This window comes from Rattus norvegicus, chromosome 9, assembly GCF_036323735.1.
Source record: "Rattus norvegicus strain BN/NHsdMcwi chromosome 9, GRCr8, whole genome shotgun sequence".
NCBI lineage: Eukaryota > Metazoa > Chordata > Mammalia > Rodentia > Muridae > Rattus > Rattus norvegicus.
Window position 1 is genome coordinate 7,350,660 of NC_086027.1, and position 21,000 is coordinate 7,371,659.

General features: G+C 43.9%; 1 protein-coding gene across 11 annotated transcripts in view; it reads left to right on the forward strand.

Moving 5' to 3' along the window:
- Positions 1 to 703: 703 nt before the first annotated feature.
- Positions 704 to 21,000, forward strand: part of LOC134480323 (putative sperm motility kinase W) — a 29,280-nt gene continuing 8,983 nt past the window's right edge. Inside the window, exons 1-7 of one of the 11 annotated variants that reach the window (XM_063267851.1) lie at positions 704 to 827; positions 9,203 to 10,777; positions 11,212 to 11,707; positions 12,961 to 13,355; positions 14,069 to 14,153; positions 14,350 to 14,484; positions 18,452 to 18,766. In XM_063267851.1, coding sequence (XP_063123921.1) covers positions 9,261 to 10,777; positions 11,212 to 11,233 — 1,539 coding nt within the window. In that variant the 5' untranslated portion in view covers positions 704 to 827; positions 9,203 to 9,260 and the 3' untranslated portion in view covers positions 11,234 to 11,707; positions 12,961 to 13,355; positions 14,069 to 14,153; positions 14,350 to 14,484; positions 18,452 to 18,766. Of the gene's footprint in view, positions 828 to 9,202; positions 10,778 to 11,211; positions 14,485 to 17,663; positions 18,366 to 18,451; positions 18,767 to 21,000 lie in introns of those variants that run through there. The other 10 variants (XM_063267854.1, XM_063267858.1, XM_063267850.1 and 7 more) reach the window with 10 other exon arrangements.

The window sequence follows — 21,000 nt, forward strand, 5'->3', positions numbered from 1 at the left end:
TAGTGGAAATGAAAAGGGCAGGGGGTGAGAGAAACATGGAACCAATAGAGTGTTCTGATTAAGGCTCAAAGTTTTAATATTCAGCACAGTGTATATAAAGGGAACAACTACAAAACCCATCCCCAGAACAGCATAGCAACAGCACATCTGTCTATGCAACAGGTTTCCATATCTTTGTAGTCTGTGAATTCCAGCACATCAAAGCTTGCAGCTGCAGCCAAGGCAGGTGTTGCTGTTCTGTCTGATGAAACCTACAGCTCAAGGTCTGCTCCTCCTGCCTTTCTGGGTTCATGTTCAAGGTCTGCATAGCCTGTCCAGACTGAGGAGGTCACACTGACTGAGGAGAGAAACAGACTTAAGATTTGCACTAGTGCTACATAGAAAAGACAGGGACATGACAGAGGACGTCCGGGATTGGAAATGCCATGGAACCAACTGCACAGCTATGCTGATCTGCATGGCATTGGCGGCTCCCATTATGGTGAATTATGTTTCCTGATAATCTGAGGCTAAACAAAACCTTGCTCCTATAAGTAGATCCTTGTCTGCATTTGATCACAATCACAAGGAAACAGCATTACAGAAGTTGGGGTCAAGAATGTGAGAGGAAATACATTAAAAAAACCATCAGATCTCTGATTGGCCTATTGCATGTGACATCATAATGAGACTGCTAGAATGTTAGATACCAGCCAATAGCAGGGTTCTCTCTAAGGCTGGGTTCTGTCCTTGTGCTTCAGAGAGGCAGTTGGTTTGTGAGAGAGCAGTTGGACTCAGTTGTTTCTCACAGATTTGGCCTTTTCCTCAACTTGTTGGATCTGAACATAGTGAGTTTGTTTCCTAGGTTTTCAGTTTGGGCTTTGGCATTTGGCGTTCATTTACTTTTTATTTATTTACATTCTTGGTTTGGGTTTTAAGGATACTTTTATGTTCTTTTTCTTCATTTCAACTGCTATTCCTTTGATCAAGTTCATTTACTCATCCTGTTTGCCTTTGTTTCTGTCTATTTTACACCTTTGGTGGTCTGTATTAACTGTACACAATGAGGAAATCATCATGACTTCACACATCTTGCTTGTCCTGCCTTTGGATTCTATTTATTGGCTTTACTTCATTTCCCTTCCATTGGATGTGACAAGTCTTTCCCATAGCTCAAGGGTGCAATCCCCCTGCCTACTCATGGCCTGTAGGAAACAAAATGAGACACTTGTGTTTGTGGGATCGGCGTGTTTGAAGTCACACTTCTCTAGTTCCACTCGTTTTCCTGAAACATTGCCCTGACAAAGTTATTTCATCTCATATGTTGCCTGATGATGAAAAGAGTTGGAAAGTGTGCCTTCCCTCAGTTTCACAGAGTACTGAACTTCTTGCCAATCACTGCTGTTAGTTGTTGAGACTGCAGGAGTTGTTTCACAGTTTGTTGGTTTTGCTCTTGGGGTTTGTGTTTGGACTTTCATAGTTATATTCATGTAAATGTAAGTTTATATTCACATTTATATTTTTACTTTCTTTGATTCTTCTCTCATTCCGAACCTCCTAACAGCATCCTCACCTCACTCACTCCTCCAAGGTTTCCCCTTGCTTCCTCTGTCTCCCAAAGTCCCCACGGGCCCCCTGCTCCCATTTCCTTCAGAGAGGTGGCCTCCCGTGGACAGTGACGGAACATGGCAGAACTAGATGTAAGAAGCCTTTATTAATATTGTTGGATTTTCTTCTAGGGTTAACTTACCTATGGTATCTGTTTCTTCATTAATTATGACCTAATTTTCATTTTGAAAACCAAGTTTGTAATTTCCTTCCTTACCTTTTCCTTGTATAAAACATATATTTTTCTTATTTTCAACGTATTCACTTTACCTCCTGCTCACTGTCCCCCTCCTGATCACTTCCTCCCACAATCCTGCCTCCCATCCTCTCCCCTTCCCCTTTCAGTGGGTGGGCCCCCAGGGTATCCACCCACCCTGGCATATCAAGTCTCTGCAGGCTTAGATGTATCCTTTCCCACGGACACAGACAAAGCACCCGAGGCTAGAAGAACATTTTTCATGCACAGGCAACAGCTTCTGGGATGGCCCCCACTCCAGTTGTTCATGACCCACATGAAGATCAAGCTACACATCTGCTCCATATGTGGAGGCGAGGCCTAGGTTCAACTGTATATGTTCTTTGGTTGGTGGTTCAGACTTTGAGAACCCCAAGGGTTCTCAAGGGTTAGTTGATTCTGTTGGTATTCCTGTAGGGTTCCTATTCTCTCTGGGTCCCCACAGTCCTTCCCCCATTATTCTACAGGAGTCCCCAATCTTCATCCACTGTTCGCTGCAGGTGTCTCCATCTGTCTGAGTCAGTTGGTAGGTGGAGTCTCTCAGAGGACAACTGTGCAAGACTCCTGTCTGCAAGCATACTTAGCCTCAATATGTATGGTACACAGGATATATATTAGTTGTGACATATATGTTATATGTTATATAATATGGTATTTATGGTAATTGCTTATATTATATATCAAAGTATTTTGTTATTTGAAACTATAAATATACTATTTTATGACTACAAATTATTACAGGCTGAAATTGTAATATCATACTATATATATCGTGATTATAAAACAAGTATAATACACTACACTAAATTTATATTGCACTTACATGTATTATAAATATATTATCAATAAGACACACCCAAAATACAGCAAACACATAGGCGAATGCTAGCAGCAATCCACTGAACTGAGAATGGGACCCCCGTTGAAGGAATCAGAGAAAGTACCGGCTCGAGACCCCATATGAACAACAATGCCAACCAACCAGAGCTTCCAGGGACTAAGCCACTACCTAAAGACTATACATGGACTGACCCTGGACTCTGACCTCATAGGTAGCAATGAATATCCTAGTAAGAGCACCAGTGGAAGGGGAAGCCCTTGGTCCTGCCAAGACTGAACCCCCAGTGGATGTGATTGTTGGGGGGAGGGTGGAAATGGGGGGAGGATGGGGAGGGGAAACAAATATGGAAGGGGAGGGGGATGTTGGTCCGGAAACCGGAAAGGGGAATAACAATCGAAATGTAAATAAGAAATACTCAAGTTAATAAAAATAAAAAAATAAACAAGCCATTATATTTTATTTTTTACATACCAATCTCAGCGTACCTCACGTCCCAATACCCCCTCATATATCTTCTACCAATCCTTCTCCAGTTGTTGGGAACACCCATGAAGACCAAGCTGTACTTATGCTATATTTGTGCACAGGGAGTCGGGGCACCTAGGTCTAGCCCATGATCTCTCCTGGATTGGTGGTTCATTCTCTGGGAACCCCAAGGCTTGTGTAGAGTGGACTTTGATCATTATCTCCTGAACACCACATTCTGTCCACCATGTGTTTGTACTCAGGCTTCTCCTTTCTCCTGAAGCACAAGGGACAAAAATGTAGCCCATTTCTCTTTGTGGAACTGCTTTCTTTCAAGTAAAAATTTGTGTATGTGCAGCGACTTTCCTCGTCCCTCAACAGTTCACTGTCACAGTGCTTACTACATGTACTCTTCCCCAGTCACTCCTTACAGGCTTTGCTGTTGTTCAATTTATTTTTGATACAAATTGTCCTACTGCTCCTCAATGAGGCCATTTTGATTGTGAATGAAGGGCTCTGTAGTCTGTTGTTGAAATGGATGTGAAATACCGAGGGCTCTCATTTACAATTTTCATGTTTATGTTCACCAAGGAAGGGAGCTAGCTTATGCTTTCTTTTCCATCGTGATTATTTGGTTGGAGGAAGAGGGCAATACTAACAGACATGAGTTTGGATGTAGTCCTTTGCTTTCTCGTTCATGACATAATTTCTGTAAGTCTGGTATATATTTTTCTCCAATGTTTTTACACATTTGGGTAATCCACGGGGGCGGGCCTCAGATTGTTGGGAGTACTGTTTTTGTTTTTGTTTTTGTTTTTTTTTTGAGTTTCTTTTATTTTATTTCTTTTTTTCATCTAAAACACGAATTTATTACTTTGGGTAAACACTTATGTTACAGGCAATTGATACGTAAAAGTTAACAAATAATAATTTTTTTGATTTATTTTTGTCTTTTTTTATTAGATATATTGCTATATTTATATTTCAAATGTTATTCCCATTTGTGATTTCCGGCCCATAACCTCCCATGCCCTCCCAATCCCCCATATATGTGTTGTCCGACATCCACCCCCTCTTATCCCATCATCCCCAAATTCCCCTGCACTGGGGTTCCAACCTTGGCAGGACCAACGTTTCTCCTTCCAGCAGTGCACCAACAAGTCTATTCTCTGCTTCTTATGCAGTTGGAGCCCTGGGTCAGTCCATGTCTAATCTTTTGGTAGTGGTTTAGTCCCTCGAAGCTCTGGTTGGTTCACATTGTTGTTCTAATGAGGTTGCAAGCTCCTTCAACTCTTTCTTTTACTTTTTCTCAACTCTTTCAATCCTCCCTCTAATTCCCCCCAAGGATGTCCTGTTCTCAGTTCAGTGGTTTGCTGCTAGCATTGACTTCTGTATTGGACATGCTCTGACTGTGTCTCTCAGGAGAGATCTATATCCGGTCCCTTTCCGCACGCATCTTTTTTTAGCTTCATCAATCCTATCTAGTTTTGGTGGCTATATATACATGGGCCACATGTGGGGAAGCCTCTGAACAGCCATTCCTTCAGTCGCTGCTCTAAATTTGCTTCCATATCCCCTCCTATGAATATTTTTCCCCCTTTTAAGAAGGAGTGGGAGCATCAGCATTTTGGTCATCCTTCTTCTTGAGCTTCCTGTGGCCTGTGGATTCCATCTTGGGTAATTCGAGCTTTTTGGCTAATATCCACTTATCAATGGATGCACACCATGTATATTTTTCTGTGAGTGGGTTACCTCACTCAGGATATTTTCCAGTTCATTCCATTTGCCTAAGAATTTCATGAAGTCATTGTTTTTGATAGCTGAGTAGTACTCTGTTATGTAGATGTATCACATATTTTTTTAAAATTTATTTAATACTTAATAATAATTCTTTGGTTTCCGGGCAAACATCCCCCTCCCCCCTCCCCTTCCTTATGGGTGTTCCCCTCACAACCCTCCCCCCATTGCCGCCCTCCCCCCAACAGTCTAGTTCACTGGGGGTTCAGTCTTAGCAGGACCCAAGGCTTCCCCTTCCACTGGTGTTCTTACTAGGATATTCATTGCTACCTATGAGGTCAGAGTCCAGGGTCAGTCCATGTATAGTCTTTAGGTAGTGGCTTAGTCCCTGGAAGCTCTGGTTGCTTGGCATTGTTGTTCATAAGGGGTCTCGAGCTCCTTCAAGCTCTTCCAGTTCTTTCTCTGATTCCTTCAACGGGGGTCCTATTCTCAGTTCAGTGGTTTGCTGCTGGCATTCGCCTCTGTATTTGCTTTATTCTGGCTGTGTCTCTCAGGGGCGATCTACATCTGGCTCCTGTCGATCTGCACTTCTTTGCTTCATCCATCTTGTCTAATTGGGTGGCTGTATATGTATGGGCCACATGTGGGGCAGGCTCTGAATGGGTGTTCCTTCAGTCTATGTTTTAATCTTTGCCTCTCTCTTCCCTGCCAAGGGTATTCTTGTTCCCCTTTTAGAGAAGGAGTGAAGCATTCACATTTTGATCATCCGTCTTGAGTTTCATTTGTTCTAGGCATCTAGGGTAATTCAAGCATTTGGGCTAATAGTGAGTGCATACCATGTATGTCTTTCTGGATGTATCACATATTTTGAATCCATTGCTCTGTTGAAGGGCATCTGGGTTCTTTCCAGCTTTTGGATAGTATAAATAAGGCTGCTATGAACATAGTGGAGCATGTGTCTTTGTTGTATGTTGGAGCATCATTTGAGTATATGCCAAGGAGTGGTTTAGTTGGGTCCTCAGGTAGTACAATGTCCAATTTCCTTAGGAACCTCCAGATTGATTTCCCGAGTAGTTGTACCAGTCTGCAATCCCACCAAAAATGGAGGAGTGTTTCTCTTTCTCCACATCCTCACCAGCATCTGGTTTCACCTAAATTTTTGGTCTTAGCCATTCTGACTGATGTGAGATGGAGTCTCAGGATTGTGTTTATTTGCATTTCCCTGATGACTAACGATGTTGGACATTTCTTTAGGTGCTTCTTGGCCATTCAATATTCCTGAACTGAGAATGTTTTGTTAAGCTCTGTAACCCATTTTTTAATAAGGTTATTTGGCTCTCTGGACCCTCACTTCTTGAATTCTTTGAATATTTGGCAGCTACTATTTTTGCTACTCAATACTCGTTGCTTATGATTCTTGTGTTTATGTGTTTTATTTCATCTTATTTCAAAATTCACACAGGTCTACAATCTCCTTTCGTATATTCTTATTTCTGGAAGCATAAAACTTGAAATGTCCCTGAAAGATCATCTGGATTGTAGTCATAGTAGAGTATTTGTAGAACATCATGTCAGCCATATTGCACTCTAGTTGGAAGAGGAGAGTCTGGTCTCAAATTGGAGAGCCACTATCCAAAGGAACCAGAGCAGTGAAGCAAGCTGTTTATTGGTGGTCTGAGCTTTGAACTGACAGATGATAGCTTAAGAGAACATTTTGAGAAATAGAGCACAATTACACACTGTGTGGTAAGGAGAGATGCTCAAACAACCTTCCAGTGGTTTTGTTTTTATTACCTATTCTTGTGTTAAAGAAGCATATACCTGAACCCACAGTGAACTAGTCTATAGGGGGAGGGCGGCAATGGGGGGAGGATTGGGAGGGGAACACCCATAAGGAAGGGGAGGGGGGAGGGGGATGTTTGCCCGGAAACCGGGAAAGGGAATAACACTCGAAATGTATATAAGAAATACTCAAGTTAATAAAAAAAAAAAAAAAAAAAAAAAAAAAAAGAAGCATATACCACGATGTGTGGTCAGCCACACCATGTTGCTGGGTGTGTTGTGGAACCAAAGAGAGATATTCTAAAGAGGATTCTGCAAAGCCTGGTGCTCATTTAATGAAGAAAATTTTTGTTGGTGTTATTAAAGAGTAAACCCCAGAATATAATCAGACAGACTACTTTAAAAAGTATGGCATGATTGAAACCATAGAAGTTATGGAAACAGGCAGAGTGGGAGGAAGAGAGGATTTGCTTTTATAACTTTTGATGGTCATGACACAGTTGACACAATTCTTGTTCAGAAAAACTATAATATCAATGGGCATAAGTGTGAACTGAAAGGCCCTTTGTAAACAAGACATGCAGTCTGCTGGATCACAGAGAGGTCATGGAGGTGGATCTGTCTACTTGATGGGTTGTGGAGGAAACTGGTGGAAGATGAGGCTACGGTAATGAATGTGGTGGCATCAGAGATAGTCATGGTGGCGGTGGTGTTAGATATAATGGATTTGGAGGTGATGGTGACAGCTATGGTAGCAGTTCTGGCTACAATAGTAGAGGAGGTTATGGAAACCAAGGTGGTAGATATGGTGATGGTGGAGGAGGACATGATGGTTACAATGAAGAAGGAAATTTTGCTTGAGGTAGCTATGGTAGTGGTGGTAAGTTTAATGACTTTGGAAATTATAGTGGGAAGCAGCCATCAAATTATGGAGCCATGAAGGGGGGCAGTTTTGCTGGAAGAAGCTCAGGCAGTCCCGATGGTGGTGCCTACGACTCTGGAGGTGAAGTGGTGGATGTGGCAGCAGAAGGTTTTAAAATAAAACAGAAACGGCTACTTTCTACTACAGTCTTAGTGGGAGAGAGAATGAGGAGTCGTCAGGAAAGCTGTAGGCTCCTATGAGACACTCATCCTGAATGCAGTGGAGGAACTGTAAAAATCTGCCAGAGAAGGAACGACGATCTATAGTCAGAGAAGTCATTGCAGCTTAAACAGGAAGCCCCTCTTGTTCAGGACTGTCATACCACAGTTTGCAAAATAGTGCAGCCACCGATTAAGGCAACAGTGTCAATTAGATGTATATTTCTGAGGTCTTTCATTTGTTGTAACCTTTTCTTTTTCTTTTTATTACATCAGATGTATTGCCCTGTAAATTTTGATATTGGTACAAGGAATAATAATTGAGTAATTTTTAAATTAAAAAAATCATCTCATTGTTTTCTTTTTATAGTCTGTAGAAGTCTCAATTGATAACTCAGGTTAACTGCATGGTTGTCTTGAAAATAGCCAGCTCATTTTTTTTTTTTTATTAACTTGAGTATTTCTTTTTTTTTTTTGGAGCTGGGGACCGAACTCAGGGCCTTGCGCTTCCTAGGCAAACGCTCTACCACTGAGCCAAATCGAGTGTTATTCCCTTTCCTGGTTTCCAGGCAAACATTCCCCTAATCCCTCCACCCCCTTCCTTATGGGTGTTCTTCTCCCCATCCTCCCCCCACTGCTGCCCTCCCCCCAACAATCTAGTTCACTGGGGGTTCAGTCTTAACAGGACCCAGGGCTACCCCTTCCACTGGTCCTCTTACTAGGATATTCATTGCTACCTATGAGGTCAGAGTCCAGGGTCAGTCCATGTATAGTCTTTAGGCAGTGGCTTAGTCCCTGGAAGCTCTGGTTGCTTGGCATTGTTGTACATATGGGGTCACGAGCCCCTTCAAGCTCTTCCAGTCCCCCGCGACTCCTTCAACGAGGTCCTATTCTCAGTTCAGTGGTTTGCTGCTGGCATTTGCCTCTGTATTTGCTGTATTCTGGCTGTGTCTTTCAGGAGCGATCTACATCCGGCTCCTGTCAGTCTGCACTTCTTTGCTTCATCCATCTTGTCTAATTGGATGGCTGTATATGTATGGGCCACACGTGGGGCAGGCTCTGAATGGGTGTTCCTTCTGTGTCTGTTTTAATCTTTGCCTCTCTATTCCCTGTCAAGGGTATTCTTGTTCCCCTTTTAAAGAAGGAGTGAAACATTCACATTTTGGTCATCCGTCTTGAGTTTCATTTGTTCTAGGCATCTAGGGTAATTCAAGCATTTGGGTAATAGCCACTTATCAATGAGTGCCAGCTCATTATTGATGTCATGTCAGTATTTCCCTTTGCATGCCCAGTTCACTGGAACCATTTCTGCTCTTTACCAGGACTCCTGCTCTACCAGTTTTTGGTTGGGATCTTCTGGGATTTATATGTCCTTGAGGTGCATCATTGGGTGGTTTGGGATATCTTAGGTTTCATGACAGAGAATTCTTAGTTGTAAGCCTTCATTCCAAACTTGCATTCATTTTTATTTCTAGCCTTGTATGTTCCTGGTGTAACACATGCGATTAGGTGGTTGACCTTGAAGCAAGCATCATGGCCGGCCACACAGAAGTGAACATCCTTGAAAAAGATTTCCGGATCTTGCTATCTCTGGGTTCTGGCTCATATGGAGAGGTGAAACTTGCCTGTCACCTTCCCACAGGCACAAGGGTGGCTGTCAAGGTCCTTGATAAAAACATCAACAGTGTGGCTGACATCACTTTGGAGGTGGAACTCCTTCAATCTTTAGAACACAGAAACATTGTTCGATTTTTTCACATGATCGACACACTGACAGCAAGTTACATTATCATGGAATATGTGGCAGGAGAGGACCTTGAGAGCTGCCTCAGATCACTGGGCTGTATGAAAGAGGAGGAGGCCAGACCTATTTTCCAGCAGGTGGTGTCGGCGGTTCACTTCCTCCACCAAAGACGCATAGCACACCGCGATATTAAATTAGAAAACATTCTGGTCGATGCGGCAGGAAATGCAAAGCTTTGTGATTTTGGTATGGCAATTAAGATTACAGAAGGGCAGATGCTGGAGGAGATCTGTGGCTCCTTGCTCTATTGGGCCCCAGAGATCTTGGCAAGGAAACCCTATGATGGGCTGGCAGGTGACATGTGGAGCTTGGGCATCGTCCTCTATGTTCTGGTCACTGGGCACTTTCCATATCTAGAAGCTACCACTGAGGATATGCACAGGCTCATCACTACTACGATGTGTCCCATTCCTTACCACTTGTCAAAACCGTGTCACATCATCATTGCACGTTTACTCATGGTCCCCACCTGGTACAGGTTGACAATATATCAGCTGGTGGAACGACCGTGGCTGGGCCCCATTCAAGAACATAGGCTGCTTGCCACAAAAGGAATACTTCCCAGGATCGTGAACACAATGTGCACCATTGGTTATACCTGTGAAGAGATTGTGTCATCCCTAACACACAGGCAAGTCAAAGGTGAAGTAATGGCAACCTTTAATATTTTAAAATACCAGCTGAACTGTGGGGACAGCCATCAACAAGTGGAGAAGCCCTGGGCAAACAGCAGCCCTGCAGGTGCCCTTAGCCTACTTCCAGCTTTGAAGAGGAGAGCGAGTGAACCTGTTCCTTCAACCCGTATAGAAGCTGGCAAGAGTCACTTTCAGGAGGATGGTGTGGAAGAAAGAGGCGAGAGTTGCAGAAGGTACCCCATGCTCACCAAATACTCCTCCGTGGACCTAATGCCCTGTTCAGATGACCCAGTACCAGAAGGATATTCTCTGGCAGTTAACATCACTAATACTGCTACAGAGGACATTGCAGTCAACAGAAATTCTATGGACAGCCTACGTGGCGAACACTTCTCTCCATTATCAGCCCAGGATGGAACAGCCACAGGGTTTGTGAACATGGGCTTTTTTGAAGAAGAACCATCCCCAGAGCTCGACATTTCCAGGGACCAGCCCCAAGTTGGACCCATAGCTTCTGCTTCTAGGCCACTTAGGGGCTGGAAGCTGATGAAGAAGCGAATTTTCCGTTTCCTGGAAGCCTGCTGCTGCTGCTGCTGTCTGCCCTCCCCATGGTGAGCCTGAATCCCTGTGTTAGGTGCAACAAAGAAAAGATGGGATAGTGAAGTCCCTTAGAAAACACAGCTGGACTGGCTACCCAGATTCACAATTCCTGTGCGGTTAGGATATGCCTTTTAATATCCTCTGCAAACGATAAGATGGACCCTCTAATACGGCAAGAATATAAGATGTCTAGCACATTAAATGGCCCAATTCCACAGCTTTACCCTCATTTAAATGTCTAGAGGGTTGAGTCACAAGCAGATAGCATAGCATGGGGCACATTGGGTTGAAAGAGATAGAGGACAGTTTAGCTAAAGGGGAGAAATTTTATAGAGGAAGGAGGAAGGTGAGAGCTATGGCAGATCAGGTGAGTTCAGTGCTGAATAAGTCCTACCTCTGTCACGGTCAGTAATAGATGCACTTTCGTATTTCTTTTGCTTTGAAGTGGGGAAACTGAAATGAATTAATAGAATTCCGGCCCTATTGAGGAGTGATGCCACAGCAGAAAGTCAGGACAGAACCCCAGGCTGCTGTGTTCCTCCAACCCAGGGCTACACGCTTCTGTGTCCCTCTCCAGCTCTTGGGTCTGAACTTTCAGTGTGCAGCTCCTTCAGTTTCCTCCAGCCCCAGCACTGCTTCGTGGACAGAAAGGTGCGCATAAGGAACATCTAGCGGGGGAGGCTCCACCTCCCCAGCTCTGGACATGCTATAGGACCAGTGCCTACAGCATCTAAAACAGAGGCCTCTACAGGCAGGAATGACCTGTCTCATGACAAGGCCTCTGTCATGGACATTGAAGACAGGACTTACTCAGTCCTGAGGAGGACGAGTGTCATCACCTTGGTCACTTTATACCCTCCATCTTATTTTGTGACTGTCCTTTGGAAAGGCCTGCAAGAACCATGTAAGTCCCCTGGAAGGAGGAAAACAGGTGAAAGGAGGTAAGCGGAACAATTGGCAAATGGGATGGAATGGGAAACAGAAATGAGAGGGTGTAGTGTGAGGAATAGATTCTGTCCTTAGGAACTTCCTGTCCAAAAAGTGCCATGAAAGAGATGCTTGTTTTGGACTAGGCAGGAGCTTGGGGCAATCAAGAGTAGGAATAGAGTTCCTGAGAGGTACAGCATGTAACTAGATCAGCCTGGCCAACGATGAGGAGAAGAGGGCCTGCTTGGATGGCTCCTTGCATGAGTCAAGGCAGACAAGTAGGAAGCTGCCTTGAAGCATCATCCTGTTCTATGCTCCTGAGCTGTCAAGTGGCAGGAAAAAGGTATAGCCCTGTAAAGTCAGTTGGTTCCTATCCTGCTCAGGACTCCGGAAGTCCTGTCTTCAATGTCAATAACAGGCCCTTCAGGATTCTTTGTTTCTTTTGAGGGGAAAGTGAAATGGCATAGTTGAGCTATGCCTTTGGTGTTGTATGTGCAACAAGAGGGACGCAAGTCAGATATTGGAGGTGCTGTGTAAAAATATACCAGGGCTACAGGTCATAGCACCCATCCTCCAAATATACAGTTTCAGCTACGGTGTTTAAACCCTTCACCTCCCTGGAGCGCCTGCCCTGCTTGCTAGATTTCCCTAAGTAGTCACATGCAGCTGTGACCTGATAAAAGTCTATGTCCCTAGTTTTGTCATGTTTGTGGAAAAAGGCTTTGAGAGCATCTAGAACAGTGGCCTCTGCAAACAGAGCAGACATCCATGTAGTTCTCAGGCTCCACTCCACTCTGTTCACTTCATCATACCCAAGCTCCCTTCTGAAGGTTCTGTGGAAGAAGGCCATTAACCCCGAGTGAACTGTTGGAGCTGCGGATACACAAAGGGAGATAAGAGGGAGGATTAGGGAAAAGAAGAAATGAGTGGACATGGAGAGGGACAAAGCAAGAGTGTGCTGGGACACTTCCTGTCAGTGATGAAGCAGAAATGGAGGAATGTGTGGTCTCGGGCAGGAGTTTGATGAAGAAAGACTAGGAACCATTGTCCACCGCAGACAATGTGAGTTGTGAGGACACTGCACACCATGTGAAGTGGTCCTGCTCTGATGGTTACTGACATGTGTCAAGGTACAGAAGTAGGAGTTTGCCCCAATAAATACCCTCCTGTTTGGGGTGACTGATGGAGGGTGTGGCACTGGGGAGTCTGCTGCTCTTGTCTTATGCAGACTACGTCTCATCTGGTACCTGTGTCTTTTTCTTCACAGCCTCTTTCATCCAGGCCTTCCACGTTTCCTCCCATGTCATGTTTGAAGAATCTTTTATCATTCTCCCGTCTCATGGACTGATTCATAACTATCATTTGAGCTATGTTTGTTTTGCTCAACAATGGCAAGTTAAATAGGTATTACCGAGCCTGATGCCAGATATTGCCTCTAAGAGGCCAGCAGCCATGGTACTGGATTGTATCTACTGCCAATCAAGAATCCAGGCTTAGACAAGAACAATGGTGATCATGGAATTGTAGATGTCAGCCCCTGGTGGGGTATGGAGAATGGAATGAATGTTTCTGTGAGGTGTTTTTCAGGACACATTTCAGGGAAGGAGAAACTCTCAGGGTTGACCTGGCAACCGAGCTTCACAGACAATCCAGAGGCCTAAGGTGAGTGAATCATGCAGCTGAAAGTAAGATGGAGTCCAGTAAGTATCTGTGTGCTGTAGACCATGAGTGTCCGAAGCCTGGTCTTCATATAGTGAAGGAAGGAACACAGAAGGTGGTTTATGCCAGCATCGCCTTCTCCTAGGGAAATTGTTGACTGTTTACTGACAACCAATGGGAACATGAGGGACGACAGAGCTGTGGTAAGGCAGGAACTGCCTGCTCCTTTATACTTGGCATCCAGCTTCCATTCTGCCCAGCTGTCCCTGGGCACATTGACAGCATTGGTCAAATCTTCTTCCCAACAGGATGATGGGAAGTTTGGCTGTCAATACTTCCTAGAATCTGTATCATCTGGTGAGTCCTGTGTCAACAGAACAGAAAGCTGAGTTCATAGTGGTTGAGAATTTTGACTTTCATGGGATCAACCAGGGTCAGCTTGTGTTTCTATTGCACATCATGGAAGCTAGAGCTGTTGAATGGATGGGCTTCTTTTTAATTCTTTAAAGGGGACAGTGAAATTTCTTGTCCTAACATTTAGTTTTTATTTTTTGAGACAAGAACTTAGTACATAGCATTTTTTTTGTTCTGTAAATCATAATGTAGAATTGGTGGTTCCAAAACTCAGTGAGATCTTCCATGGCACTGCATCTTGTATGCTAGGATTGTACATGGGTACAGCAGCAATAATAAATTCTTGTAATCTTTCCATGTAGAACCATTCCAGTCCTGAGCTTTCATCATTTGTGCATGGCCAGGAATTGAGCTGGAGGCACTGACATCCAGGGTCGACTAGGAACAGTGAGCAAACCAACCTCAAATGTAACCTTCAGAATAGAAGTCTATGTTCCCATGGGAGTGGACACCTGATGGTGGGAATTCAGTCTAGAATACTTCTGTGGAGAGAAGCCAGTGGGATAGGCGTTGTGTGTCATGCTTGACACCATTTGGATATAGGCCTCAGAGTGTGACTCTCTTACCTTGCCTGCTTTCACAGGATCCCTTAGCTGCCTTCTGGGCATAAGTCACATGACCTCAAAGTGACAACTTCAGGATACCGTAGACTACCTAGCCAGTCTTGTCGACAGAATTCTTTCCATCTGAGCCAAGTGGTCATAGATGAAGACATAAGGTGGGTCACTGAGACAACTGGTACCTGTCATTTATTATTGAAAGCACAGCTTTCACTTCATGGTCATCTATGGTAGAGGAAAGACTCTTGTTCTCCTGATTCAACACCAAGATACAGTCTGATCAGTTGCTGACTTTCATGACTAGTTTGGATTTCATGGGTCCCACAGTGCTGTCTTTGCTTCTCAAACCACTTTGGATTGAGTTTTAAACCACTGAAACCTGTTGATCCTGGCAGGCTAATGTGGAGATTGGGATGTAAGAATCTGAGTTCTGCATCACCCAAAGCACTGTACAATACCTCATGGAACGTCTGTGATGGGACAGGTAAACTCTCCACATAGGAATTGTCGAACATGTTAGGGAGACCCCGTCCTATTCCATATCCTTAGAGCTTTGTCATTTATGTTCAGGTTCCTAACCACCAAACTTCTATTGAGTGAAAACAAGCCATTTCTGTCCTTGGGGAAAGCTTGTGACACACAGCACAGTCCTCCTGATCTTTATCTGTCTCTGAAAAATGTCAAAATTTCATAATTGAGGCTGGTTATGTGGAGTTTTCTTCCTATATCATCTTCATATAATTTTTTCATTATATTTTCTTTTAAAATTTGTCTTATTCCATTGAAACATTAAATGTTTTCCATGGATGGGTATACACATTCAAAAATCTGATTTCATAATGCCGTTCCCCAGAAGCTTTTAGCTCTTTGTAAACCATCATAGTTGAGCTCAAGATGGACCTCCGAGGATGAGAAGCACAGGTTGCAGAGGCAGCATGAACTCCATTAACTTTTGCTGAAAATGGAGGGTGGAGAACTAATGTTTTGCATGGTTCATATATCCTCCTTGTTTGAAGGGATGAGCCCTATATATTGTGAGACATGGGGTTTCCTGCTGTAGAGCGAGAGAACAGAATGAAGAATCCTGTAGGAAATCCATAGAGTCTGTGTCCATTTACTGATTTACCCAATATAGAGGCCTCTATCCAACACAGGAGCAGGTAAACCATCTATGAGTGTTTTCTCCACAGGAAACCATATTTAAGAAGGAAACATGGCCCAGGCCTACCCTCTCACAGCATTGTTTTCAGAGTGTACCTTGAGCCAATACCATGTCCAATCTGCCCATGAATGTGCCAATTCTTTGGGCAAATCTGTACAGAAATACTACAGCAATACTCATTTCTCTGCTTTTCTCATCAGATTTCCCACATGAGGAAAGACCAGCTCCATCCCTCTTTCCTCATGGTCCCCTCTCTGATGTTGCATTTGCAGCCTCCCTGTATCCCCGTATCCCTCCCATCACAGAAGTCATAGCTCACTGCATGCTGCCTCAGTTTTTCTGTATGCTTAGGAGACTCACGGTGGGGAGTTTTATCAGGACCGTATCTGTCTCCTAACAGGGGAGTACCAGCAATGAAGGGAAATAGGAATCCTTTTTAGTAGGAGTACTTGGATCCTGCTTCCCTTTTGAGGGGGTGGGTTTACGTAGCCAGGAGCACAGTGATAATAGAAGATAAATTCTTGGAATCTTGTCTAAACTTAGCACTACATGTTAGCAACCATGAGGATGCCCTGGAAGGGTTCCTTCAATCCCAAGATAAGTGATGGAAAGACAGAAGGAGATAGTGAGAGATAGAGACACAGACACTAAGGAGTGGCTCTCAGGGAACATGAGATAACTTAGTGTAGGCGATTCTCTGTACTAAAACAGTTGAAGAGGAAACTTTGAAACAAAGAGTGCAAACATCTTCACTCACATCTATGTCCTGACATTCATACTGCCACTGGACTTTTACTGCATTTGTATTGGCTTCCAGAGCTAGGGTACAAATAACCTACCAGAAATGAAAGATAGAGTTTCAAATTAGCTCAAAACTCAGGAACAGGATCTGACTCAGGAAGACAGATTGTTAAAAATGCAGGAGAACCTATCGAGACTCACTGACCCTCCCCCTATCACCAGATATGAGTAAATGAGTAATGAGTTCTGTACTGCCCCTGTGATAGATACTTGTTCAAGTCCCGGTTGTGCCCTCCAGCCATTGAGTCCTGCAGAGAGTATTCCAGGAAACAGGCTGGCCAAGCCTAACCAGATGTGTTTCAGATGCAGATGCCTCATCAACACTGACAAACATTTACCCTAAAGGACAATCAAGATCTGTTCTCAGGAGAATGCTTGCCCTTTCCCCTCATTTAAGTCCTAGAGTCTTAAGAACAATCTTGTAATTTTGAGAGTTTTCCCTTGTGACATTTTTGGTATTTCCTTTTGACATCCTCTCATCTCCTGGAGTTTGTGACTTCTTCCTTTAAAAAGCCCTTCTCCCAGCCACTCAGGGTCAACACCTCTGTCTCCTGCATGTGATACGTGTCGGCCCAGAGATCTCCTTAGTAGATCTCCATAATAAACCTCGCCTTTGTGTATACATCCAAAATGGTCTCTCTGTGTCTGGGGTCTGCGACTTCTCGAGACTTGAGTAAGGGTCTCCATTCGGGGATCTTTCAGAAGAAGATAGCCAAGAGGCAATTGGTCATTTTTTGCTTCGCCCATAGCTGGTCTGCTTTTAGTGACCACTAATGTAGTCTTCAATACTGATGCACCTTATGGAAAGCCAGACCAGAGCAAAAAAGACATTAGTAAGGTAGCCATGTCACGAAATCCCAGGAGAGACAGCAGAAATGAATGTTTGGCCCCACCATTTGCCATTGATTCCAAGTATGTGAATTTCCCAGTGCAGAGTTGATGCCCAAGAGACCAGAAGAGTATAAAGTGGACATTTTGTGTTGCAGCCACTAGAGGGAGCACGTTGCTGCCTGTTACCTGAGAGAAGAGAAGTCAGCTCTTTAGGGCCAAGCTTACAGACTCAACACCTTCCTTTCCACACAGCCTGCCTGAGAGAGACACCTGGACAGGTGTAGTCAACACAAGCTATTTCAACCAGGACCTATCCAAACATGACATTACAGGCCAGTAATACTCATCTCCCAGAGAAGAAAACTGAGTCCCAGAGATGATCCGTAGCTTGCTCTTTTGTACAATGTATGTTTGGCTCATATACTATAGAAACCCAACCAGATATTTGACTCAGACAGAATGACCACAAGCACACTGACTTCCTTGTAGTCTTACTGTGTACACTACAGTCACTGGCCATGTTCTGTCTTCTCTAATCTGCAGGTTCTGCTGAACAAGATCTGTGGTCAAAGATCCTTTCACCATCCTTGCATTCTGACTCATCTAGAAAATTGTTAAAGAAGATGGTATAGGAAATGCAGTGTCCAATCCACATAGAATGTTGGGAAACTGCTTAATTCCTTTCTCCTAGTTCCTGTTTATGGGACAGACGCAGGCAAACAAGCCAGACCAGTCCCTGAAAACATTATTTCCTGAAGAGAACCATTGAGTTCTTTATCACGCAAGTCACATAAGGGGAAAATAAACATTATCCCTGCTTCATCGGGTACTGAAGTCCACCCAAAATGAACAGGCTGTGTGATCTGAATAGTCACAAGTCTTAGGTAGGACAGTGAATGTTTCTGGCAACATCATCATGTATCTTCAATGAGCCTTCTCTAGTAGATAGACGTCTGTCCACATCTTGAAACATGTACCCAGAAAATTCCTGCCTCAGGATGTGGCACACATTACTATGACACTGGCTGTGGAGAGCATCTCCCACCTACACTTCTCATGAATGAGTATCATGTCATTGCCTGAGATCTAGAGGAGCTCAGAGGCTTCACACAACACCAGGAGGACATGCTGTGGAAGACAATGAAATGCTTTCCCTTCTACCATCCAACTACACACAACCACTCCACATTTCCAACCATATCTGGGCACTCTACAGGAGGATCTCTTCGTGAAACCACCCACTGGGTAGATATAGCCGATTCACTGCCCATCTTAGATAGTTTGCATTTTGGCTGTGAACAACTGTCACCTATGCTTCTCTATCCTCACAGATATTCAAGGAATCACTCCTGAGCAGATGAAGTATGTGTCTCCGCAGAGCCTGAGCAAGTGAATGTGCCTCCATGTCTGTTGTCTAGACTGGATCTCCTGAGAAGGCCAGTGGCCATGGACCCAAGGACCACTTACAGGAAGATGGTGAAATTGAGGGCGTTCTGTTGGGCCATGTCTTAGTGGTGTTGGGTAGATAATATTCACAGTCAAAAAGTACTAAAGTGTTTCAGTACAATTCCAAAATCAGCTTTGAATTGGTATTCAGAACACTTTCACACATGGCTGAGAGAAATACAAATTGACCTGAACCCTTATGCCTGCCTAGTCACTGTTCTTTTCTTCAACAGTTCATTTTTTATACACTTTACACTTTGATCACAGCCACCTTCTTTCCTGTGCTCCCAGTCAGGGCCTTATATATCATTCCTCTCATTGCCCCATCTACCTTCTTTTCAGAGAAAGAGGGAGCCTCCTTTGGGCACCACTCCACCCTGAGACATGTAGTCTCAGCAGCACTGCATACATCCTTTTTATACATCATCTATATGCTCAGCAAAACCACTTCGATGGCCAAACACCAAATGGAGCAAACAGCTGGTCCTAAACCTAGAAGATCTGACAGAATGAAGACGAGATTCCTCCCTACACGGCCCTTCTCATTCCATCCCTTCCCACATTGTCTCAGAGTTAGAGGAAGTGCTCCAGAAAAAGAACAGAGACTGGACAGATATGACTGAGCACATAGTCTAGCAATAGACCTACCTAAATCAGGCCAGCTAATTTTGTCAAAGGCAACCAGGGAAATCAAGGCACAAAAAAGTGAGCTGCCGTCAAAAAATGTTGAATTGTGTTAAAGCAAATATTAGAAAATCCATTGAAAAACAGAACACAGTCAACAAAGTTACTTGTGTCTCCAAATGCACACAATATAATTTTTATATACATGTTAAAGAAGAGGCATATATGAATTTGTCTCATAAGTAGGATGATCAGAGAAAATGTAGAAGATGAACTGTGCAAACGAAATCCTTAAGAAAATCAAGAACCAGACAATGGCTGGAGCAAAAGCCTCCCTAGGGCACCTACAAGGAACCTGACTCCTAACACACCCCAGGAGACAACACATCCCTGTACTACCTAGAGATTAACAAGTAGAAGTGCTTTAACATACACTCTCTTCCATCCATGCAACTCTAATAATTACTGCATAAGCAGAAGGGGTAGAGGTCGAAAATGATCACTATTCAAGCCTTGGTGATTAATTCCAGCTCTGACAGTCAGCACCATTTTGGCTCCCAAATACCCGAAGCCAATAGAGGGAAGAGGTTTAAGATGGGAGACATATAGGACTCTTTGGACCTGGTGTGTCTTGCTGTTGCTCATGGAGAACAGGAAGGCCAGAGCTGCAAGTGTCCACTGATTCAGATATGCTGCTACATATCACCCACATGAAACATCTCAGCCAGCTGCTGCTGCTCAATCCATGCCAGGGACCAACCTGTGCTGTCCATTCCACATGCCTCTGCATTGCTAGGTGTCAGGACCTGGGAACACTTGCTTCCCCCGTATCACATATTCTTCTATATATTTGGCCTTGCCCTCACACTTGTCCTCTGACATAGCCACTCCACATCCACTACTAGGTGCCTGTTCTATATGACCCTCTCCTACCACTCTAGTCAACACACACCAGTAGGATTCAGGACGTGCCAGATATGTTGTCCTCAGCTGCTGTGCTCCAACACCCATGCAAGTAATTGTGCTAGCCAGATGTCCCCACCCATGACACCCCCAAATGTACTAGAGTCATCAGGACACCTCCAGTACAAAGCCCCATGTACTATCTATCCTCTGTGTCTAGCGTTGCTGATACCAACTATGTCATACATAAGTCTCAAGACTGCAGGATTGAACAATTTGATACACAGTAGTGCATAAGGGCTCAACAAGGTGTCCAGTGAAACCTGAAACCAAGCTACGGTGGCAGGGGATGGATTATCTTGTGGACCTGATAAATAGCAGTGCCTGAGTGGGTTTGGCAGTAGGATTGAGGGTATCTAGTAAGATAGTGGTAGAAGCTCCTGATACTGAAATGATTGATTTCCAGAGCATTAGCAAGATGTTCTGTAATGTCTTATGAACACAGTAATGTGTATTGAGTTCCAGCAGTAGGGACCTGAGATATACTGGTCTGTGCAGGGGACCAGGTTGCTGTCCAGCAGTAACTTATCAATAGTATGTATGGAGCACAGGTGGTAATTATGATGTTATATGGAACAGTGTGTGTGTGTGTGTGTGTGTGTGTGTGTGTGTGTGTGTATGTGTGTGTGTGTATTGTGAGGGGTTATAAAGTTTGGTGTGGTGTTTTCACCTGCAGTGAATATGAACCTAAAATCTGTTGTTGTGGATTGTAATGCACTTTGGATTACATCTGTGAATGTGAGGTGATTTAGTGAGTTTTCCTTGGAACCTGATATCATGGAAGACAACGATCCTTGGAAAGCAGTGAAATGGATGTTAGCCAGTGTGTGTAGAGAACCTGTGACTT